Source organism: Dromiciops gliroides, chromosome 3 (genome assembly GCF_019393635.1).
Source record: "Dromiciops gliroides isolate mDroGli1 chromosome 3, mDroGli1.pri, whole genome shotgun sequence".
Classification (NCBI taxonomy): Eukaryota; Metazoa; Chordata; class Mammalia; order Microbiotheria; family Microbiotheriidae; genus Dromiciops; species Dromiciops gliroides.
In genome coordinates this window covers 95,016,984-95,041,888 of record NC_057863.1, presented here as the reverse complement: position 1 = coordinate 95,041,888, position 24,905 = coordinate 95,016,984, and the positions used below count along the sequence as shown (strand labels likewise).

The 24,905-nt window shown below is 37.4% G+C and overlaps 1 protein-coding gene across 1 annotated transcript in view; it reads right to left on the bottom strand.

Annotated features, from left to right (window-relative positions):
- VWA8 (von Willebrand factor A domain containing 8) overlaps positions 1-22,738 on the bottom strand; it is a 411,604-nt gene extending 388,866 nt beyond the window's left edge. Inside the window, exons 1-2 of the mRNA XM_043992994.1 lie at positions 22,374-22,738; positions 1,203-1,280 (exon numbers count right to left, since the gene is read on the bottom strand). Coding sequence (XP_043848929.1) covers positions 1,203-1,280; positions 22,374-22,545 — 250 coding nt within the window. The 5' untranslated portion in view covers positions 22,546-22,738. The remainder of the gene's footprint in view (positions 1-1,202; positions 1,281-22,373) is intronic.
- Between the last annotated feature and the right edge of the window lie 2,167 nt (positions 22,739-24,905).

Here is a 24,905-nt window from a genome sequence, read left to right as displayed (position 1 = left end):
TTATAGGACACACAACTTATGAAGTTTAATATCCTTTCAACGTTGCTGACAAGCAAAAATAAAGCAGCCTTTCAGATGGGTTCAAAAGCCTATGAGCTATCCTCACACTCACAGGGATGGGACCTTTGTTAGCCAAGAATATCATCTACATTAGGAAGCACAATATTGGGAATATGAAACAAATTTGAATTTTTATTGAAATTCAAACTGTCTCTAGTCTATTTTTTAAAAATATGGTATCTGTATATGTCCTCTGTGTCTTGAGGCCATACTAATTTGTGTGATTCCTCTCCCCACTTTTTTGTCTTCGAGTGTCATAAACCTTGAAATCTACAATTTTGGGTATTTGTCAGAGTTGTGTATGACTGACTGTCAGGAAGAGAAAGCAAAGAAGTTCCCTCCACACAGTGACTATCTTCTAGAAATAGTCTTTAACAAAATAAACAGTGATTTCATCTATATTAAATAGCAACAAAACTCAAGGCTACTAAAATGGAACATAGGTCTTTATTTTTTAAGATTCAAGTACCCACCTTTCCTTTCATTTAACAAATTCAAACTGAAAAAGTATAAGGATGTAAATCAGTCGCAAACATTTTTTTACCTTTTCCTACCTAATTGTTAGTAGTTAAGTGAATAAACTTTGAGAATGATTTGTGTATCTCAGTTTATCTGCTGTGTTAAAATAAAATTCATCTATTAAAAAGTCTATACAAAAGGCAAAAAGACCATGTTTGATTTTCACCCTTCCCTCTGATGCTGAAGGTAACTGTAATGGTTAATATTCTACTCCTCATAAACAACACATGATCTAGAAATTAGTTGTCATCAATAATAATAAAAGTGATAACTGACAATTATGTAGCACTTTGTCTTCAAAGCACTTCAGCTACATAAGATTTTCTTATTTTTATTCAATTGTTAAGGACCTGAAGCATTCAAGGTAATATGGACCTGAATTAAAAGATTTTTTTTTTCTGGAATACTGGACCAGCACACTTCAAATGCACTTTTACAGCCAAATTAACTTTTGCAAAATATGCTACTATTCAAAGAATTTTTAAGAGGTAGAAGGAGGCTTAGAGGTCATTTAATTTAACCTCTCTTAATAACATCAAAAGGACAAACTTTGCTTACCACTAACATATAAGTAAATAACAACCATGAATTAGTAACCATTATGGAAAAGTAATGTTTCTTACTGTAGTTCTTTGGTACAAGTTCTGGATTCTTAGGAGTTTTCAGCTTATATGACACATCTCCAATATGAACTGTATCACCTAAAAACAAAATAAATAAAATCAACTGCAGGAATGAGGGGCAAAATATGTTCAATAATGTTTTTGACCTACAGAGAGAAATGTACAAATGGTTCACTCATCTGTCAATATGTTGCCCCAAAGCCTCAGAAAGGCTTTGGGGAAAGTTTCCTATTGAAGTTTAAGCTATATAATAGAGGAATGAGGCACTGAAATACAATGAAATAAATAAATATCTGTTTAAAAAGAAAAAAAAGTCTATATTATTTATAGGACACTACCACATAGATCAGGGCTTGGGAAAGTTCTAGCAGCAGTTCACCATGGTGCCTTGCAACATCAACATAATTTTACCTGAAACTTCAAAATGTATTTGATGGCTCTCGATAGGTTTGATTTACTATCACAAAAACTTTAAGGACCCACCTTGATGCTCCTCATTTTTAGCTACCAGGACTTCTGCCTGTCCCTGTTTCATCCCCACCCAATGTGCCCTTGAGGACCCTAATCTGGATATCACCTCAATATTGGTAGTTACTGCCCTGTAAGATTATACTACTTTTTGCTTCTTTCATTGAATAATGAAAAATGGACCTAGAACCAAAACAAATGCACTGAACTCTGAGAAAGAAGGATACATTCTGTACAATAGTATTCAAGATATTCACATCCTTAACATGAAGCACTCTTCACTATGCCTTTATTTCAGTAGCAGCATTTCAAGTCTTCTTTGCCCCTTAATGGGGAAGGAGGAGAAGGGAACAAGCATTTATTAAGTGCCTACTATGTTCAAGGCACTATGCTAAGTGCTTTACAAATATTGTCTCATTTCAGAAGCGTACTGTTTCTCCAACTACAAAATGGGCATGATAATAATCCATGCTACTAGAAATATATCGTCAAGAGACTGACCTAAGGTTCACATACAAAAGGAATTTTATAAGAATACCTCATAGAAGGTAAAGCAAATTGTAGTACATAAATGTTATAGGATATTATTATGCCACAAGAAATGCAGAGTAAGAATTCAGGATTATTTGTATGTAATTATAGAGTGAAGTAAATCCATAAGAACAACAGACATAATGGCCACAACAAAATCTTAAAAATGACAATAAAGCAAAACTGAAAACCATGTAACTGTAATGACCAATCCCAGCTCAAGAGAAGAGAAAATGAAATGCACCTCCAGTAGTGAGGTAAGGTATAATGGGTTTGGAATGCTGCATGTTTTATAAAACATGATTCTTTGCTTTTGCTTAACTGCTTTTCCCTTTGTCACAATGGAACAAATTACTCTTGCCCCCTCTCAGAAAAATATACCTAAAAATGAACCTGAAAATCTGAGCAGCCTCCTCAGACATTAACTCCCAGGAATAACAGGTTAACATGGTTTGAATTACATCAGTAGATGGGACCTTGCACAAACTAAACAACTATGTGGAGAATACAAGTCAAAGCATTCTGTGTTCTTTCCCTTCTCAAATTTCTCTTTGTACTTTTGCTTGGACCTCTTTCCTCTACACTCATCTCACTTACTCTCATATTCCTATTATGTTTGTACTTGTCCTTGTCTCCTATCCATTAGACTTTAAACTCTTTGAAAGCAGGGTCTGTGCCCCAGCTATGTGATTTTTAAAATTAAATGTTCTATTAGAAACATAAGTGGGTCCTGCTTCTAATACATACTAATCATGTGACCCTGGGAAAGCATACTCCATACTAGTAGTATCAAACTGAACTACAAACAGGCCACTAAATCACACATAAGGATTCTTGCTGCCCACACACTGACTTAAAAAACTACATACTATCATTATCTATATCCTATCATATTTTATTTATTTTATTAAATATTTCCTAGCTATATATGTGAATAAAATTGGGAAACTTTTTTAAATTTTAAATTAAAAATTATTTTAAATGTTTTAATCTGACAGATTAATTAGGAAATATTTAATAAAATAAACACATAGAACAGAACATAGATAGCATTACATTTTTAAATTAAATCAAGATGTGATCCCTATAGGGATCACTATGTACAGATTAATGAACTTTTTTCTGTTTGAGTTTGATAACACTGCTCTACACAACTCTTTAAGATTACACACTATACAGAAAGTTTCAAACTGCTTTGGTAAACAGTTTCCACATCAGCAAGCTCTCTATGCTACTGAAATAACAGATCCAGTGCCAAGCTCTATCAGAAAGAACATTAAACATCGATACTGACTCTAACTGTTTAGTACTTACATATAAAATTTATGAATTTCAATAAATAAATGTTTGCTAAATTCTGTGAGGAAGATAAAAAACTTCATTACTGAAGCAAAGCAATATAGAATTGTCTAAATACAGTTAAGGTAACATCCCATCTCTAAAGTTTACTTCTATCTGAAATGATATTCTCATGTTACACTCTTTGTGTTAGTTTACTAGTTTACTTCTGCTCTCTAATTATCCTTTATGTGTCCACAATCAAACATGTATTAGGCATCTGTCTTCAACAGAAAGCTTTTAGAGGACAGAGCCTATTTCTTTCCAGTCCAGCACAGCTTCACAGAACAGTCTTTGATTACCAAAGAAAAAAAGTAAAAACAAAAAACAAAAAAACAAAAACAAAAACAAAAAACCTACCGGGCTCTAGCCATTCTGAACAGTGACTGAAAATTATTAAGTTGTAAACTCTTTCAGGGAAGAAGTTGCATCATTTTATTCACTTCTGTATCTCTAGCTCTAACAATATACTTATACAAAGTAGACACTTAACAAAGTTTGTCATTAGATTGAACAAAGAAAGTAAGCCATTATCAAGTCAATAAGGACATGAAACACTTTGGGATTTAAACTATATTAAAAGAATCCATAAATGGCAATGTAGGGCAGTGAGTTCCAAACTTTTTTTTTAATCACATACCCTATCAGCAAAAATTTAAGGACATACTTCTCAATGTGTGTATATTTACTAATTTATATAGCATATACATGAAATACTGCACTAACAATTATTTATATTATAAAACTCAGTCAAAATAGAAACTAAAAAATAAAGTAAAGGTGAAATATTTGATCCTAGAGTCACTAGAACACTAGTGGAGTTTATTGAAAGGAAATAACAGGGTCATACCTGTACTTAGATGTGAAGAATACTTCAGAGTGGGGAGACACTTGAAGCAGAGAGTTCAGGCAAGAGGTGAAGAAAGCCTGAACTAGGATAATTGTGATATGAGCAGAAAGAAGGGAACAGATTCCTGAAAGATAACTGAGATAGAAAGGAAAAGATTTGTTAACTAACTGGATACATGGAGTGAGAAAGAATGTGGAGTGGAGGATGACACCAAGATTATAAATCTAAGTGGTGCCTTAATAAAAATAGAAAAGTTCAGAAGGGAGAAGGTTTAAAGAAAAAGACAAGCTAATGAAATCTCTGATCAAGAGCATCACTCATTCATGTTGCTTATTCTATGCATTCTATTCCCACTAAAAAGAAAACCAAGTGTGCACAGCATTTACTCATCAGCCACTACCCCCAGTGTAGAACCTGTCCTGCCTACTGCACCGATGGAGTGATTTGGGGGAGAGTGCATGAAGATCCCTGAGTGGAGTGACAAATGTTTCCTGTTGGGAATACCTAGGCTAAGGTTAAATTATAATCACCCTGAGGGCCCAACACCCAACAGACATGGTAGGACAGCAGGGGAAGGAGGTTGGTTGGGGAATGTTGAGCAATAATGGGTGGAGATAGTGTTGTAGACAAGTCCACAGTGAGATCTGAATGAGACCCATCTTCCTACCTTTCCAATGGATGATATGCTGGTCTCCTTGGGATCATACCACTGCCCCATAGAGATGTACTGCCCCTGTTTTGAAGACCATTGGTCTAAGAAATCTAAGAAGCCTATAATAACCCAGGGATAAAAGGGAAAGTGGGAAGAATTTTGGAACAAAATACAGAAAATTAAATATATTCTATGCCAAAAAATTACTAAAAATTGAACATGGAGAGAGAAAAGAATATTTCTATCATAGACATCTTCTGAAAGTATTCCTATTTACAATACATGGAACAATATGTTTCCATAGAACAGCTATGGAAACACCATGCTAGACTTCTCTACTAACAGTAGACTACCACTAAAAATAAAAGAAGTATTGGAGGGACCAAAAAAATCCTGAATTTTTCTTCCCTCTGAGGGGAAAAATATTGGTTTGCATACCATCATGAGATTATTCTTTTTCTAAATCATGAGCTTACTGAACCACAGAAAAATATACTATAAAACAGTGATAGATCAAGATAAAAAACAGGAAAGCTCTTGGTTTCTCCAAGAATGTGCCACAATAATAAGAGATAACCTTTTATTCAAGGAATGTAAAGCTCTTCAAATTCACCCTTGAATCTTTATCACATTACCACAAAGAAAATATTGGTTTCTTCTACAAAATGAAAAACACAAAACTCTAACTCCTGACCATAGCTATACAAATTAGTGGTAGAAACAATTATAACTGGCATTTATACACCACTTTAATATTTGCTAAGCTCTTTACCTCATTTGATGCTCACAGCAAAGTTACAAAATACAAGCTATAGGTATTATCAGCCCAATTGTACAGATAAGTTAAATGACTTGCCCATGATCCCAAATTATTAAGTGTCCTGGCTAATTCATATACTCAAGCCACTAAACCACTCAACTGCTAGTTCCTTTTTATATTTTAAGTATATTATACTATACAACTCAAGAGGGAAAAAAAGTTTACTATACTGGGTTAGCCTATTACATGAGTTCTTAACCTGGGGTCCATGAACTTAGTTCTCGCGGCCACAGGGGGAGCAGGGAACCTGGTCACAGTTCCAAGCAGAAAGGAGTGCTTGTGGTTGCTCATAGACCAGAGCAAAGGCCATGAGAATAGTAAATACAGCTCTTTAAATCATACCACCTTAGAAGAACTGAAAGATTACAGATTTCCAGAACTATCTCTGAAAGAAGATGCACAAAAAACCTTGAGTTTGGGATAGTGCCCCCTTCATCCCAGGAGCAGAGCCATATAAAGTTAAAAGTCAAGAAATAGGTTGGAAAATGAGCAAACAGCAACAAAAAAGATCCAAACCATAGAAAGATCAAAACTTAAACTCAGAAGAAGACAACAAAGTCAAATTGCTACATAAAGCCTCAAAGAAAAATATTAATTGGTCTTAGGCTATGAAAGAGCTCAAAAGAATTTTAATAATCAAGTAACAGAGGTAGAGAAAAATGGGGGAAAGAAATGAAAGTGGTACAAAAAATCATGACAAAAAGAGTCAACAGTTTGATAAGACACAAAAAATACTGAAGAAAATGATAATTTAAAAAACAGAATAGGTCAAATGGCAAAAGAGGCACAAAAAATCCAATGAAGAAAAGAACTTAAAAAGCATAATTGATCAAATGGAAAAGAACAGACAAAAAGCCAATGAAGAAAATAATTCTTTAAAAATTAGAACTGGGCAACTGTAAGCTAAGGACTCTATGAGACATCAAGAAGCAAGGAACTAAAATCAAGAGTAGAAAAAAAAACAGTGAAAATTATTTCACTGAAAAAAAACAACTGAGTATGAAGATAGATCAAGGAGAGATAATTTAAGAATTATTGGACTACCTGAAAGCCATGATCAAAAGAGAGTGTAGACATCACCTTTCAAGAAATTATCAAGGAAACTGCCCGGATAGAACCAGAAAGTAAAATAGAAATTAAAAGAATCCACTGATCACCACCTGAAAGAATTCCCAAAATGAACACTCCAAGGAATATTGTCAAATTCCAGAGCTCCAAGGTCAAGGAGAAAATATTGTAAGCCGCCAGAAAGAAATAATTCAAGTATCAAGAAGTCACAGTCAGGATAACACAAGACTTAGAAACTTCCACATCAAAGGACTGGAGGGTTTGGAACATGATATTCTGGAAGGTAAAAGAGCTAGGACTATAACCAATAGTCACCTACTCAGAAAAACTGAGTATAACCTTTCAGGGGGAAAATAGACATTCAATGAAATAAAGGACCTTCAATCATTTCTGATGAAAAGACCAGAACAGAATAGAAAATTTAACTTTCAAACAAAAATTCAAGAGAAGCATAAAAAGGTAAATAGCAAAGAGAAATCATAAGGGACTCAATAAAGTTAAACTGTTTTACATTCCTGCATGGGGAAATGATACTTGTAACTCATATGAACTGTCTCACAGTTAGAAGAAGTTTACATAGATAAAGGGCACAGATATGAATTGATTATGAAGGGATGATATCTAAAAAAATAAAATTAAGGGGTGAGAAAGAAGAATGCACAGAAAGAGAAATAGAAAATTAGAATGAAGTAAATTATCTCACATAAAAGAGGTATGAAAGAGGTTTTACACTAGAGGGGAAGAGGTGGCAGGAAACCCTTGAACTTTACTTTCATCAGAATTTGCTCAAAAAGGGAATAAGAGGGGCAGCTAGGTGGCACAGTGGATAGAGCACAGGCCCTGGAGTCAGGAGTACCTGAGTTCAAATCCGGCCTCAGACACTTAACACTTACTAGCTGTGTGACCCTGGGCAAGTCACTTAACCCCAATTGCCTCACTAAAAAAAAACCAAAAACAAACCAACCAACCAAATAAATAAATAAATAAAAAGGGAATAAGATATGCACTCAGTTGGGTATAGAAATCTATCTTACCCTACAGGAAAATAGGAGGTGAAGGGGGAGGGAACGATAATTGAAGGGAGGGCAGATTGGTGGGGATGGCAGTCAAAAGAAAAGCACTTTTGAAGAGGGACACTGTAAAAGGAGAAAGAGAAAAAGTAGGATAAATAGGGCAAAAACAGGTTGGAGGGAAGTGCAGTTAGCAATCATAACTGTGAAAAGATTTTTGAAGCAAATTTCTCTGATAAAGGCCTCATTTCTCAAATATAGAGGGAACTAAGACAAGTTTATAAAAATAACAGGTAGTTTTCTTAAAAAATCAAAACTATCAATAATCATATGGGAAAAAAAATTCCCTAAATCAGCATTAGAGAAATGCAACTTAAAACAATTCTGATATGCCACTTCACACTTATCAGACTGATTAATATGACAGAAAAGGAAAATGGAAAAATAGGTAAACTAATACGCTGTTGATGGAGTTATAAGCCAGTCTGATCATTCTGGAAAATAATTCGGAATGGTGCCACAAGGGCTGTAAAACTATGCATACCTTTTGACCATGCAATACTGCTCCTATGTCCGTATCCCAAAGATATCAAAGAAAAAGGAAAAGGACTCATACGTACAAGAATATTTATAGCAGATCTTTTTGCAGTGACAAAGAATTGGACATTGAGCAAATATACATCAATTGGGGAAGAGCTGAACAAGTTGTGGTACAGGATTGTAATGGAATAATATTGTGCTATAAGAAATGATGAGCAGGATGGGTTCAGAAAAACAAAACAAAACTGAAGGACTTACATAAAATGATGCCAAGTGAAGCAAGCAGAACCAGAAGAACATTGCACACAGTAAAAGCAATACTGTAATGATAATCAACTAAAATATCTACTCTGATCAATACAATGATCCACAACCATTCCAAAGGAGTCATGATGAAAAATTTTAACTGTCTCCAGAGAGACAACTGTCAAACTCTGAGTGAAGATTAACGCATACTTTCTAAACTTCAATTTTTCTTACTTTTTGTTTGCAATGTAGCTAATTCAGAAATGTTTTGCATTACATCACATGTATAATGGATATAGTATTTCTTGCTTTCTCAGTGGGTAGAAGAGAGGTAAAGGAAAGGAGGGAATTTGGAACTGAAAATAAACAAAAAGAATGTAAAAGAAATTACATAAAAGTAGAAAAAACTCTAAAGGATGTACATTTTAAAATACTGCTTAAAGATCCTAAAGAGATCAATGGTTTAAGAGATTAAAGGTTAAAGATCAATGGCAACACAGCTTATCAACATGTAACAAACAAAGACATATTTAAATACTCTCAATACTTCAACCATCCTAAAAAAAAATCAAAGTAACAAGGGTCTTAGTCACAAATCACCTCTAACTATCAAGTGCAATTGATGATTTCAGTTTCATCATTCAGCTCTTTCAGGATAATAGTAAAAATCTCTAAAGAAGTCTCTTCACAGGATAAGCTTTAAAAGCAGTTTCTTTTTCTTTTGGTGGGGGGTGGTGGTGTGGTGGTAGGGCAATGAGGGTTAAGTGACTGGCCCAAGATCACACAGCTAGTAAGCGAAAAGTGTCTTAGGCCAGATTCGAACTCAGGTCCTCCTGAAACCGAGGCTGGTGCTTTATCCACTGTGCCACCCAGCTGCCCCCATAAACACTGTTTCTTAGGAAATATCTCTTTGGATTCTTTCTCTCTGACAATTAACTTCCGTAGTCTCTCAGGAAAGAAGTTCTCTTAGTTCCTTCTCCTCAAATTATCATTCTCTAGTCACAACAACCTCCAAAATGGCAATTAAATGGCTTTTCTCCCAATAATCTATTTCCTCTAAAAGATGGAGCAAATATATTCAATTCATCTGTGGGAAGTACTACTAAAGTTGGGGTTACATAAACAATATCAACACAGAGCAATCACCAGGTCAGATTTGGGGGTGATGGAGGTGGGCGAAAGAGACATAGACCATTCATAAAGCTGTCTACTGAGGTCTAGCAGGTGTTATGATTATGTAGGTAGAAAAGCAACCCATAATACTAAGGAAATCACCAAACCTTGATGTATTGAGATAGCAAAGTCATCCACTCAACAACAAAAACAAAATATATTCATTAAGCATTGATGCTAGTTGCTAGGCTCTAGGGAAGATGCTTCAGTGAATCTGTGATGTCATCTGTCTAAATATCCCCTCCAACTATTCAGATCACAACCATGCCTTCTTATCCTGTGAAACTCATCTAAATATGCAGAGGACCTTCCTCTAGTTCTCTCAGTATTACAAAGATATCATCCATACAAAAATGAAAAGCACTTTCTCCCCTCAAGTAAATAAAGGGAGATAAATCAGTTGTGATATGATTAAAAAGAAGTAGCGCTGGTCTGAGGGGCAGAAGATCAGAATTCAAGTTCTGATACCAAATTATACTAGCTATGTGACCTCTCTAAGCCTCTGTTTCTTCCTTACCTATAAAATAGGGGTAATAATATATCATTCCATAGGAATGCCAGGTCAGTGATGTATTACTATAATTTCAAGCTACTATATAAGTTTCAGAATTATTTCTATTTTCCTCATGCTTCTAAATAAATCTTGATTTTGAAAGACCCGTCATTTTTTTAAAACTTCCCAAGTTTTCTTCTTTATGTTGTACAATTGAAGTTCTTTGCCATTCTTCTTATTACAGAATTAAAGATTTATATTCATACATTTTAATTCAGCTAGTACTTTGTCTTATAAAATTTTTCTTACTGCCTTTTGTCTAAGTATTCAAATATTTGTATTAATGACATTGCTTAACTCACTGTGAACTCCAAACACATGGGCATTTTAATTATTCTAACTTTTTAACTCAAAAGTATTTTAGTAGGGGTTTTGTTTGTTTTAATTAACTTAAATGTTTTTGTAAAATGCTGAATCAAGCTTTTGTCTATATTTGGCTTGGGAAAATCCCATCTGCAGTTTTGGAGACAGGCCAGCCCACTGGCAAAGGGATAAATTCTGCATATGGGCCACACTGCACATTTAATGAAAGGGTTTAAATATGGATAATAAAGGGAGTGAAGCAAATATCATAGTATACCAGATTTATATCTTAATGTAAATTAAATTAATGACATAGCTTTCTTCATATAAAAATTATTTTGACTACATACTTAACACATAATTAACCAAATTCAACTTTTCCTAAGATAAAATGATTCACAACATAAGCAATTCATATTATTGTTAGTGAACATGATTTAACAAAAGAAAAGTTTGTACAAATTCTTACATGATGACACATAATTAAATATTTAATTATGCTGCTTATGTTAATAAACAAATAATTCAAAAATGAACCTTATCACTATCCCTCTAAACTAAATCACTGAAAATCATTTACATTTTAGTAAACAAACTCAAGTAATCAGAAAACAAATTATATATTTCATTACTCTTTCATCTACAGAACATATTAATTTGAAAATAATTGAAAAGCTTCTAAAAGATAAAGGCTTCTAAACAGAATTGAAGAAAATGAAGATGCCTTTTTATATCTTATGAAACCATTCTTATTTGAAGGTATTACTCAGAAGTCTAAGAGCAAACTACTCGGGAAAGACTAGCTGAAGTCAGAATTCTATAATTTTTTTTTAATTGCTTATTCCTTTCCCCCTTTTACTGATTCCAAAAGTCAGTAATTTCATTCTATTGAAAATATTTTTAATTCAATAAAGACTTAGGAAATAAAAAAGTATTTCTCTCATCTGTTAAAATACAACTGTTCGGGGCAGCTAGATGGAGCAGTGGATAGAGCACCAGCCCTGGAGTCAGGAGTACCTGAGTTCAAATCCGGCCTCAGACACTTAACACTTACTAGCTGTGTGACCCTGGCCAAGTCACTTAACATCAACTGCCTCACTAAAAAAAAAAAAATACAACTATGCAATATATTACTGAACCATAATAAATGATGACATAAAGAATAAGAATGAAGTAAGCAGAACCAGTAAAGCAATACATGAGTACAGCAATGAAAATGAAAGACAAAAACAAACAAAAAAACTCTAAATACTGTATAATCACAGAAAACAAGCTTGACCGAAAAGACAATAAAGTATAGCTCCCTCCCACTGCATTTGCTATTAGATTCAGTTGACATATACATAAGTTTTGTTGAAGTGGATAGGTATGTTATAAGGAATGGCTCTCTGGATAGGATGAAAACAGATCATAAAAACAGATCTTAATAAAAAATTTAAGATATAATTTTTCATATGAACAGTTTTCAGATGAAGTAATCGAAGCTATCTGCAGCCATATGGAAAAAAAAATGTCCTTACTCGCTCTAGACTGGAGACACCAAATCAAAACACTTCTGGAGTACTACCTCATACCTATTAGGTTGTCTGATAGTACAGAGGAGGAAAATGCCAAATATTAGAAGGGATGTGAGGGAAATGAGACATTAATGCACTGTAGGTGGAGTTGTAAACTGATCCAACCATTCTGTAGGTCAATTTGGAGCTATGCCCAAAGGGCTATAAAACCATGCATGTTCTTTGACCTAGCAATACTACTCCTAGGTCTATATAAAAAAGAAAAAAAAAACAGAAAAAAAGACCTATATGTACAAAATATTTATATCAGATATTTTATGGTGGCAAAAAATCAGAAATCAAAGGGATGCCCATCAACTGGAGAATGGTCAAGCAAATCATGGTATGTGATTATGATGATGTTCTGAGAAAAACTTAGATATACTTACATGAGCTGATGCAAAGTGAAATGTATTGTGTACAAAGTAACAGCAATATTGAAAGATGATCAGCTTTGAATGAACTAGCTATTTTCAGCAATACAATGATCCAAGACAACTCTTAAAGACTTATGATGAAAAATGCTATCCATCCCCAGAGAAAGAACTGATGGTGTCTGAATACAGATTAAAGCATAATTTTTTACTTTATTTTTTTCTTGAGGTGTTTTTTTCTGTTTTCTTTCACAACGTGACTAATATAGAAATGTTCTGCATGACTACATATGTATAACATATTAAATTACTTGCCTGTGGGGAGAGGAAGGGAGAGAATTTGGAACTCAAAAGTTTTAAAAATGGATTTTAAATTTTGTTTTACATGTATTTGGGGAAAAATAAAATACTAAATAAAGAAAACATTTAAAGATATAAAACTGAATTTTTATAGTGATATTTAGTGTTCATCATGTTTGGTACAAGCAGTTCTCTTCTGGAAACATTCATGAGGTCATATGACCTGCAAGATAGAGTAGTCATTTTCTGAACTTCTCTCTAAACTAATAACCCAAAAAAGAAATAAATATGTACCAAACCTGTAGTCCTAAGTCTGGATCTATAAGTTAATTTGACAGGAAAACTTAAATTGCTAAAAGCCTCATGAAATTACATCACAGAACAAATAAATACAAGCTCATCTTACCATTCACATCCCAACCCCACATCATGGATGCCCTGAGCAACCTCATAGGATGTTTTTCAGATCCAGCTGTAGGAGCCCTTGTCTTATTCTCCCCCTCACCCCCAACAAAAGTGATTTAGTAAACACTCCCTCCTCACTTTATATGAAGTGGAAAATATTTATTCTGCCTAACCACATGAAGAAAAGAGTTAAATTGGTGATGGAGAAAGAAACCACATATAGACTAGAATTGGTCAGAAGAGGAGACTAAAACCTTGCTGGATTCGTCTTACCACACACTCCCTCCCATCGAGTCTACTTCTGGCAGAAATCAGGCAGATCCCACATCCTCCAACTCAAGGAAGGTGATGACAGCCATGTTGTGCAGCAAATAGAAGAAGGAATAGTCAAAAAGTGACAAGGTGGGGCAGCTAGGTGGCGCAGTGGATAGAGCACTGGCCCTGGAGTCAGGAGTACCTGAGTTTAAATCCAGCCTCAGACACTTAACACTTACTAGCTGTGTGACCCTGGGCAAGTCACTTAACCCTAATTGTCTCACAAAAAAAAAAAAAGTGACAAGGTATGTCAGAGAAAAACTATTTGAGATAAAGCCTAAGTATAAATTTGCTTTCCAGGTGGGTAAGATAATAGACTCAAAAAGACAAAAATTGGTAAAAATTCAAACAAAAAATGATCATAAAACTGTTCAGGAAAATGAACTAAGAAGCCCCAATGAAAGAAAATTCTGCAACTTCCCAGAGATCATAGAGGAAAAAAATCCAAAATGTGAGGAAGAATAAGATTTTTTAAAAGATATTAGGACATAAATTTGGTAGGAAATCAGAACCCTCAAAGTAGAATCAACAAAACAGAAGGAATGCATAAAGGGCAATCTCTCCAAAGCAGAGGTACAAAAATCATATATGTTCATAGTAAGAGACAGAAAGGATTCAATAGGTTTCACATGCAAAGTGCAGAAAGCAGATAATCTTCTTCAAGTGAGGTTGGGCTTCCCAGAACCACATACCAAACCGGAAGAGGTATATGGGTCCCAGGGGTGGCCAGGGCCCAGGGTGGTAATGGAGAAAAAAAATCCAGAGATAGTATATAGGAACAGTGAATGCCATGGTAAAGGTAAAGATGGGCCTAGGCCTCATGACTCAAGACACAAAGTGACTCCCAGACCAGGCTAAAATGTTCGAATAGTAGCAGGCAACCCAGCTCCCACACCCCTACTCAAGGAAAAGCCTAAAAATAATACCACACTAAATAATGATTAAAAAATACAATAAGAAACTGCAATGAATGACATCATCCTATAATTACACAGAAATTCAGCCAGAAGCCCACAGGCAAAAAGAAAGGAGGCCCAACAAAAAATCCAATACCAAAAAAAGGCAAACAAGACAAAAACTTCCTTGTATGACCAGAGAATCACCTGTAGCCTGAACGACTCCACATGCTGAAGTAAGCTCTGGGTGGTCAGTCAAAATCTTGAAAGTAACCAGGAATACAGTTTGCTATTGAAATCATTCCAGGTACAACCACACTCAGAGAGGGGAGACCAAGGCCATTGGTTCCAAGATGCATATTGCTCACCATCCTGACACCCCATACAGGGAACCAGAAATCTAAAACTCTGTGCTAGAAGCAATATTCTACACACACACACCCTATATTAGGCTATTTTTTTCCCTTTAAAAGTACAGAGATATCACTTGAGCCTTAGTTGGCTCCGAGGAAATCAACAGTAACAACATGCATTTGTATGTCCCTCTAAGATTTACAAAGAATTGATGTACTTTATCTCATGAGATCTTCACAACACCTGGGAGGAAGGTGCTTGGTTTATCCCCTTTAAAAAGGTTAAGTCCCATAGCTACTAAGTGCCTGAGGCAGGATCTGAACTCCTTCTGGCTCTTAGTCCAGTACTTAAAGCACCGAGCCACCCAGCTGCTATAAGTGTTCTTCCTTCTGCTATGGCAAAATAAACCTTTTTTTTCTTTTTCCTAAATATTGCATGACCTACAAGTATCTCATTTTGCTTCAACATCAAACCTAAACTCCCAGAGGACTGGCCTGAATCAGGAACAGCCCAGAACAATGAACAGGGTAGCAGGAATGGAATATAACGAGCTGGATAAAGCAAGTGACCAGCAGTGCTAAGGATGGTGAGTCCAAACTGTGTTTTTGGTCATGTCTCTGTAAATTGTGGTTGCTTACTGTGAGGCATCCCAACTCCTGGGAGATAGCAAAGTAAACTGCTTTTGGCCATTCCACACTAACAGGATAATATAAATATGCTGTCCTGAAGGAAGAGCCTTACTACTTTCAGAGAGTCATATTTCTGTAATGGGTTTTTGCTAAGTACACCTGAACCTTCAGTGTTTGGTCCTATAACCATATATGAACATGGCCAGCTACTCAGGGGTAGTATGAGGAACCCCCAAAGCAAGAAAATGCAAAGGAAGGCAATCCCTGAAATTTCAGGATTGCTTAACAACTATGAAACTGAGCTCTTTTAACTGCATATATGGACTAGCTTATGAAGTGTTTTTAAATGCCAAATAGAATATATCTGATCCTAGAGGTAATAGGGAGCAACTGGAGTTTACCATAGAGAAGTGACATGGTCATACCTGCACCGCACAGTCCCTGCCCCTCTCTACCTATATGTGCTACCAGGACCTCCAACTCATTACATCTAATATATAATTTTGGGGGGGGGGGTGCAGGGCAATGACGGTTAAGTGACTTGCCTAAGGTCACACAGCTAGTAAGTGTTGAGTGTCTGAGGCCAGATTTGAACTCAGGTCCTCCTGAATTCAGGGCCAGTGCTTTATCCACTGCACCACCTAGCTGCCCCCCCCCACCAATATATAATTTAGAATTTTCTTCTTGAAGCTGCTTTTCCTTCTAACCTCACTATTCTATATATTCTATATTATTATATAACTTATTATATTTTATATTATATTGTATTATTAATTATGTATTATTATATATAATATTCTATATTATTATATAACTCAACCATTCTCCCATGTATACATCCCTAAGGTTAACTTTGATCCTTCCATTGCCATCACCTCTCTTAAAACAATCAGTTACCAAGTTCCATCTATTCTACCTCCACATCTCACATCTAATACCTTTTCTCTTTTCCCATTGCCACCACCTGGTTTCCAATACAACCTCTGACCCTTACTATCTATGTGATCATGAGCAAAGTATTTAAACTCCCTAAATATCAGTTTCCTCATCAATAAATGAAGATAATGGCACTTATCTCCCAAGGCTGATTTGAGGATCAGATAATATATGTGAAGCACTTTGCAAGCTTTAAAGTAACATATAAGTGTTGATTATTGTTATTTGGCATTATTATTAGTATTTTTATTCAGTGGTTCCCTATTCCCTATGGTAACTTCACAATCTGTTGACTAGCACTCTGGGGCCATCCTAAATTTCTAGCCTTCTCTCATATCACTACTCTCCATATATTCTATGTTCAACCCAAAATGGTCTACCCTCTGTCCCCAGAAAATCTAATAGGCCTTCTAATCTACTTATCATGTAGTGTTTTGTATTGTAGTTATCTATGATTATGAGTTATTCCCCTACTCAACTGTAAATCCCATGAAATTTGGGAAGTCTTACCTACATTTTGTATCTTCTCTAGCACCAAGTTCTCTGTAGCCATTTAATAAATGTTGTTTTTAAATAATACCATGGCATGCTTTTAAGAAGCAAATAGTGGTACCAAATTTAAGGTGTGGCATGAAGTTCAAATGATGCTTCAAAAGATCCATGATTTCATCTGAGTGCCATTGACACAGTCCAGCAGCAAGGCCAGGTGAACCCTGGCCCCTGGCCCAAACTATCAGCAAGTCCTGCTGGCCCTAGTGAGGGCCAGCCATGAAGCTCCAGGCCCCCAGAATCTTGGGACAATGCCTCCTCCAACAGAGGAACAGAGTCCAACTTTAACATAAAAATCATGAAATAGGAAAAATGGAGGGGGGCGGGGCAGGAAGAATCTGTAAAGAATTAATTGTTATTTGAGGTTTTTATGCCTCGGTGCGCACTGGTCTGGGGCTCCACAAACCACTGGCACCTCATGTCATCACCACTCACTGAGGCCTACATAGGCCAAAATTATAATGATTGGAAGCCTAGTGAGGGCAGTCATGTGACTGTCAGAGCGGCCAGTCAATTGGCTGGGGGCTGTGTGGGGCTTCTGGGAATGGAGAGGCGAATTCCCCATTCTGGCTGGAAGCTGGAAGGTGACAGGAGCTCTGCTGTGTATTCTCAGCTGATTCCTGGGAGGTGGTATTTTTCAGGTTGTATAATTTCCCTTTCCCCATTTTATTTCCTTTCCCTTGATCCTACTGATCCTGTTTGTGTGTGTGTGTGTTTTTTTAAGTTCGTTCTTGTTAAAATAAATCCTGTTCTGTTTTGAGGGAGGCTGCCAGTCTCCTTCCTTGCCCCAATATTACGGCGAGCCGCTTAGCTAACACTCCCCAATTAAAAAATGGTCCCCACAAATCTGATCATAGAAAGTTACTACGATGACAGGAAAGACCAAAACACAAACTAAGAAGAGGAGAACAATGTCAAAACACCTACATGTGAAGGTTCAAAGAAAAATTTGAATTGAAAAAAGAACTCCTAGTAGAGCTCAAAAATTATTTTAAAAAAGAAAAAAGAGAAATAGAAAAAAATGGGTAAAGAAATGAGAATGATATGCCAACAGCTTGGTAAAGGAAGCATGGAAAAGTAAAAAATAATAATAGTAATGTGCAAAAATTCACTGAAGAAAACCACTCCTTAAAGAAGTAGAATTGGCCAAATGTAAACAGGACAAAAATCCACTGAAGAAATTATTCCTTAAAAATTGAGAATTAAGCAAGTGGAAGCTAATGACTGCATGAGACATCAAGAATCAATCAAACAAAATCAAAAGAATGAAAAAAAAACAAAGAAAATGTGAACTATCTCATTGGAGGAACAGCTGATCTGGAAAACAGATTGAGGAAAGATAATTTAAGAATTACTGGACTAGGGACAGTTAGGTGGCACAGTAGATAGAGCGCTGGCCCTGGAGTCAGGAGGACCTGAATTTAAATCTGGCCTCAGACACTCACTACTATGTGACACTAAGTCACTTAACCCAGATTATTTCCAAAAAAAATTGCTTAAATACCTGAAAGCAATGATCAACAAAAGAACCAGGACATCTATTTCAAGAAATCATCAAGGAAAACTGCCCCGATATCTTAAAACCAGAGGGTAAAATAGAAATGGAAAGAATCCACCAATCACTTCTTGAAAGAGATCACAAAATAAAAATTCCCAGGAATATTAAAGCCAATATCCAAAGCTCCCAGGTAAAGGAGAAAATGCTACAAGTGGTCAAAAAGAAACCATTCAAATATTGTGAAGCCATGGTCAGGATTACACAGGATTTAGCAGCTTCTCCATTAAAGAATTGAAGACTTTGGAATATGATATTAGAGAAGGCAAAGGAGCTAGGATTACAACTAAGAATCCCCTACCCAGGAGTATTAATCATACTCCTTCAGTGGAACAAATGGACATTCAATGAAATAGAGGACTTTCTAGCATTCTTGATGAAAAGACCAAAGCTGAACAGAAAATTTGATTTTCAAGTACAAGACTCAAGAAGCTTAAAAAGGTAAATAGGAAAGAGAAAACATAAGGGATTCAGTAAGGTTAAACTATTTACAATCCTACTTGGGAAAAAAACTTGTAACTCTTAAGAACTTTATCCCTATTACAATAGTTAGAAGGAGTTTACATAAAGGGTGTGGTTATAAATTGAATATGATGGGACAGTATCAAAAACAAAAACAAAAACAAATTAAGTGGTAAGAAAAAAGATTGTGGGGGCAGCTAGATGATGCAGTGGATAGAGCACCGGCCCTGGAGTCAGGAGTACCTGAGTTCAAATCCGGCCTCAGACACTTCACAACTTACTAGCTGTGTGGCTCTGGGCAAGTCACTTAACCCCAATTGCCTCACTAAAGGAAAAAAAAAAAGATTGCACTGGTAAGTAGAACGGGATAAATTATCTCACATGAAGAGGCACAAAAGATCTATTACTGTGGAGAGAAAGATGGGGGTTGGGTGTGGTGGGCAACCCTTGAACCTTACTCTCATCAGGATTGGCCAAAAGAAGTAATAATATATACAAACTTAGTTGAGTACAGAAATCTACATTATCCTAAAGGGAAGTAGAAGCAGACGAAAAGGGATGGGGAGGACTTAAAGAAGGGAGGACAGATTGGGGAAAACCTTGGTCAAAAGCAAAACAGAGGTGAAGAGGGACTGGGTGAAAGGGGGGAGAGAGGGAGAGAGAAAGGGAGGGAGGGAGGGACAGAGGGAAGGAGGAGAGAGAGAGAAACAAGAGAAAAATAGCATGACGTGAAGTACATAGTAATCATAACTATGAATGTGAATGAGATGAACTTATCCATAAAAAGAGAAGCAGATAGTAGAAAAGATTAAAAGCCAGAATCCCACAATATGTTGTTTATAAGAAACACATTTGAAGCAGAGAGAAACACATAGAGTAAAGGTAAGGATTGGAGCAGAATCTATTATGCTTCTGCTGAAGCAGGGGTAGCAATCATGGTCTCAGACAAACCATAAACAAAAATAGATCTAATTAAAAGAGATATATAGATCTAATCAAAGAGTTTACCTGTCAGTTCTATGGAGAAGGGAAGAATTTATGGCCAAACAAGAGATAGAAAGCACTATAAAATATAAAATATGTAATTTTGATTATATTAAATTCAAAAGGTTTTGTAAAAACAAAACCAATGCAGCAAAGATTAGAAGGAAAGTAGAAAGCTGGAAAACAAGTTTTACAGCATGTATCTTTGATAAAGGCTCCATTTCTCAATTTTTTGAGCACAGAGATAAATTTACAAGAATACAGGTCATTCCCCAATTGATAAATGGTCAAAGGAGATAAAGAGGTAGTTTTCAGACATAGTAATCAAAGCTATCTACAATCATATTAAGAAATGTTATAAATCACAATTGGTTGGAGAAATGCAAATTAAAACAAGTCTGAGGTAATACCTCATACTCTTTCAGATTGGCTAATGTGACAGAAAAGGAAAATGATACTGGAGGGGATATGGGAAAATTGGGACACTAATGCACTGTTGGTAGAGTTGTAAACTGATCCAATCATTCTAGAGAACAATTTGGAACTATGGCCAAAATGTCATAAAACTGCGCATACCCCTTTGACCTAGCAATACCACTTCTAGGTCTCTATCCTAAAAAGAATAAGAGACAAACAGATAGACAAAGAGAATAAGAAAGAGAGAGTGAGAGTGAGAGTGAGAAAGAGAGAGAGAGAGAGAGAGAGAGAGAGAGAGAGAGAGAGAAGGACCTGTTTTACAAAAATATTTATAGTAGCTCTTTTTGTGGCAGCAAAAAATGGGAAATTGAGGGGATGTTCATCAATTGGGGAATGGCTAAACAAGTTGTGGGATATGGTTGCAATGGAATACTATTGTGCTATAAGAAATGAGGAGCAGGCTGATTTCAAAAGAACCTGGAAAGGCTTATGATGAACTGATGCCAAGAGAAGTGAGCAGAACTAGGAAAACATTGTACAGGGTAAAGCAGTACCGTATGATAATCAACTGTGAATGACTCAGCTATTCTCAGAAATATGTTATCCAAGACAATTTCAAAGGACTCATGATGTAAAATGCTATCGATCTCCAGAGAAAAAACTGATTGGGTCTGAATGAAGATCAAAGCATGCTATTTTTTACTTTCTTTTTCTTGTGGCAGTTCCTTTTTGTTGTTTTGTTTTTTGATCCATGTCTTCTTTCACAACATGACTAATATGGAAATGTTTTGTACGACTGCACATGCACACCTCTATCTTGCTTACCATCTCAGAGTGGGGTGGAGGGAGGGAAAAAATTTGGAACTCAAAATTTTAAGGAACGAATGTTAAAAATTGTTTTTACATATAATTGGGAAAAATTAAATATTCTAAATATTCTAAATTATCCTAAATATAGAATATTTAGAATATTCTAAGTAGAATATTCTAAATGAAAATAAAATATTCTAAATTAAAAATAAAAGTCTACTAAATCATAGAAAGATTGTAATTTGTCTTAGTGAAACCAGTATCCATACATTTGAATGTAGAGATACCTGTAGCATTGAAATAGTACTACGATTTATTATTAATATGTTCAAGGCTCTCATGCATGAAACAAATTTGATCATATCATTATTTGCCAGTTGTAACAACCCACATTGAGAGCAAGCAGGACTAAAGAGAATATCCAGAACGCCACTGTCGATCTTAGCTACTACTCTAAGGTTATACGGTCAGGATGCAAGGTTAGAGAATAATCGGAAGCAACAGGGTGTTGAAGGGAGGTGGGGAGGGAGAAGTTGGGACTGTTAAGGAATGGAAAGCAGTATTACCAAATTCTTGGGCTAGAAGGGACTGGAGAGATGAAGTGCAGTCTCCTCACTGTACAAAGAGCAGAGAAGAGGAATTACTGTGACTGTTAAGGTTACTGTGTCAGACAGAGCTCTGGAAGGAATCCGTATCTCCTGACCTTGTTACTCACAGTAGGATTAGAATGTTTTTAATCAGGAAGGCACTTGAAAGTTCAAGTCTGATCCCCTCACTTCATGGACTAAGAGAAGAGACTAAGTCAAGGTCACTGGGAGCGAGCTAGGGCCAACATTCCCTTTTCCTGACCTTGCTGCTCACAGTAGGCCCACAGAATGTTACGGAGACCAAGTCTGGTCCCCTCCTTTCACAGAGGCCAGAGGAGGGGAATGGACTAGGTCAAGGTCACTGAGAGCGAGCTAGGGCCGGCATTCGCGCTTGGAGACTCACAGTCAGCTGCGGGGTGAGGAAGGCGGGCAGGAAGGGTGGGCGGGAGGCAGCGGCGCAGTGGGGAGGGGGTGGGAGGCAGCCAGTTACCTGCGTCGGCCCCCGCCCCGGTGTGCCGGAGCCTGAGCCCCTCGGCGCCCGGGCGGCCCCGCACCACCTGCCGCAGAATGAGCCTGACTCTCCGCGCGGCCGAGCTGCCTCCGCGGCTGCCTCCGCCTCCGGCCGCCCCGGCAGAGCCGAGGAGCAGGAGCCGGGACTGCATGATGCCAAGCAGGGTCGGCACGCACGCCCTGCTCGAGCCCGAGGCTGCCCCCGCCTGGGTAGCGAGTGCCCCTAGCCCGAGAGCGGGTGACAGGAGGAGGGGTCACTGTGTCGGAGAGCCCGCGAGGCCGGAAGAGGGTCCGCGGCCACGGGGCTCTCGGGCAGAACGTGCGGCAGCGCCGGCTCTGGGGGACCGGAAACGGCGTAGCACCAAGTCCGTGCGGCAACTCCTTCCTTCTTTTCCCTTCTCTTCGGGTTCCTGCGCGGGCGGTCGGCCGCTCCTGCTTGAGTGGGAGAAGAGCCGTAGAGGGGGAAGCCCTAGCCGACCCAGCTGGAGCACAGGCCTCTGGACGGGGTCAGCCCCGCCTCCTGCCGCCGTCACCCGAGCCGGCCGGCCTCCTCGAGCCTGGAGCTCCCCGAGGGTCATCGAGGCGCCTTTACTGCAGCGCCCACTTGGCTCGGGCCGCAGTCCCCGGGCATGCCCTTTGTCCCCTTCCCGGGCTCCCACGGCCTGGACCGCAGCCCCGTGAGTGGCGTCACTCGGCGCGTCCCGGCCCTTCACCTCCTCCGCCAGGGAGCGAGCCCAGACACTGTCCGGCCCCAGAAGGCCAAGGTCACGCAGTCACGGAGGTTGTCAGCCCCTACAGAACTTAAGAAATGTTTCCCCTATGGTCCTTCAGATACTACTAGAAAGGTCTAGGGTTTGGTTTGGTTTGGTTTTGAGAAAAAGGGGTGTCAATCAATAATGGGACTCCAGTAGTGTCATTAACCAGACCCTTGTAGTCAGACCCTGGTCCAGGAATTTAACCACCCTCAGCCTCACTTTCTTCATCTGTATAATGTATAATAACACCAACCTCCCAGGGTTCTGAGGATCATTTAAGAAAGTAAAGTCTTAGTTCAGTTTTAAGCTTCAATAGTATACAATTGAACCAAGACCTTTGGAACACCTATTTGCAAAGTGCTTTGCAAACCTTACAGTTAAATATAAATCCTAATTATTATTGTTGTTGTCATTGCTATCATTAACCTATAAGTTACTCGTTGTAAGCCCCGCTCCCTATTTTTTTGGTCTAGTTCTTGAAATAGGATTTCATTGTTTAATCACTGATCTCTGAGTTGCCTTTTTAAAAATAGCTACCTTATTCTCATTTCCTAGCGTGAGTGGGCTTCTGTTGTCCAGACTAAGGTGGTTGAATAGACGTCTCATCATTCCATTTCCTGGCCCTTCGTATATGTCTTGGACAGACATTTGCATGAAACAGTGAACCGGACCCAAAACTGAAGAAGGTGGTTTACAAACTGGATTATCTTTGGGAAATTGCACACCGATTTTCATGACCCTGCTCTTCATCTTGAACAAAGGAAGGCCTATCTTTTTTTTTTTAATTTTTCATTTCATTTTTCATTTTATTTAGGAAGACCTATCATAACTAGTTATTCTCCCTGGGATCCATGGAATACCTAAATTTTCAAAGTATTAAAGTTGTAGATTGCCCAGAGAATCATAGAGAAGGTGCCTTGTGGGCATGAGAAAACCGAAATACATTACCATCAAAAAATTGTGGAAGTAGAATAAAGGATGTCAAAGAGATGTATTGAAAATAGATAATCCATGTGCTCCATTGGTATGCACACAACACAAAGACATCTAAAGAAAGGTCCCCAGCATAATAGGGGGATGCCCTAAAGCAGATTTATGGGATGCCATAGACAAGAGTGCCACTGGATTAGATGATATGAATGTGTTGTAGTTGGTACTGCTAAAGAGAGTATAGACAGATATGTAGATGGATGGATGGATGGACGGATGGTGTCCTAAAAGTCTTAGTGCAGTTCTAAACTATGAAAATGTGAAATGCATGTGCACTAAGACTTTTGGGACACTTTGTATTTGTAGTATCAAAAATCTGCCAAAGAATAAGAATCCTTTATATCTAGGCAATCTCTTAATAACAACTCACAACAGAAACATTATATCTAGACAGTAGTAAAAGAGGCAGATTTTCAGCCTTTCCAAAAAGCACAGATAACATATGTGATTTCTGCCAGTGGTGAAAAAGAGGAAACTGTCAGAGACTCATTCAACAAATATTTATTCAGTTTCTGCTGGTATATATATTAGTTCAGGATCAAGTTATAAAACAAGTGATAAAGTCCAAAAAAAGTATTACAGATAATAAGTATAATAGTTCAGAAAACAGGGTGAGAAGAGAGGAAAGCAGTGGGGATCAGAGCAGTCAGAGACAGCCCAAATGGAGGAAATAGTACCTTAAATGGACCATGAAGAATTTGAATAGATGGATTGCAAGGGAAAGCCAATTCTACACTAGGGGAGTTTCTAATACCACCCTGAGCAAT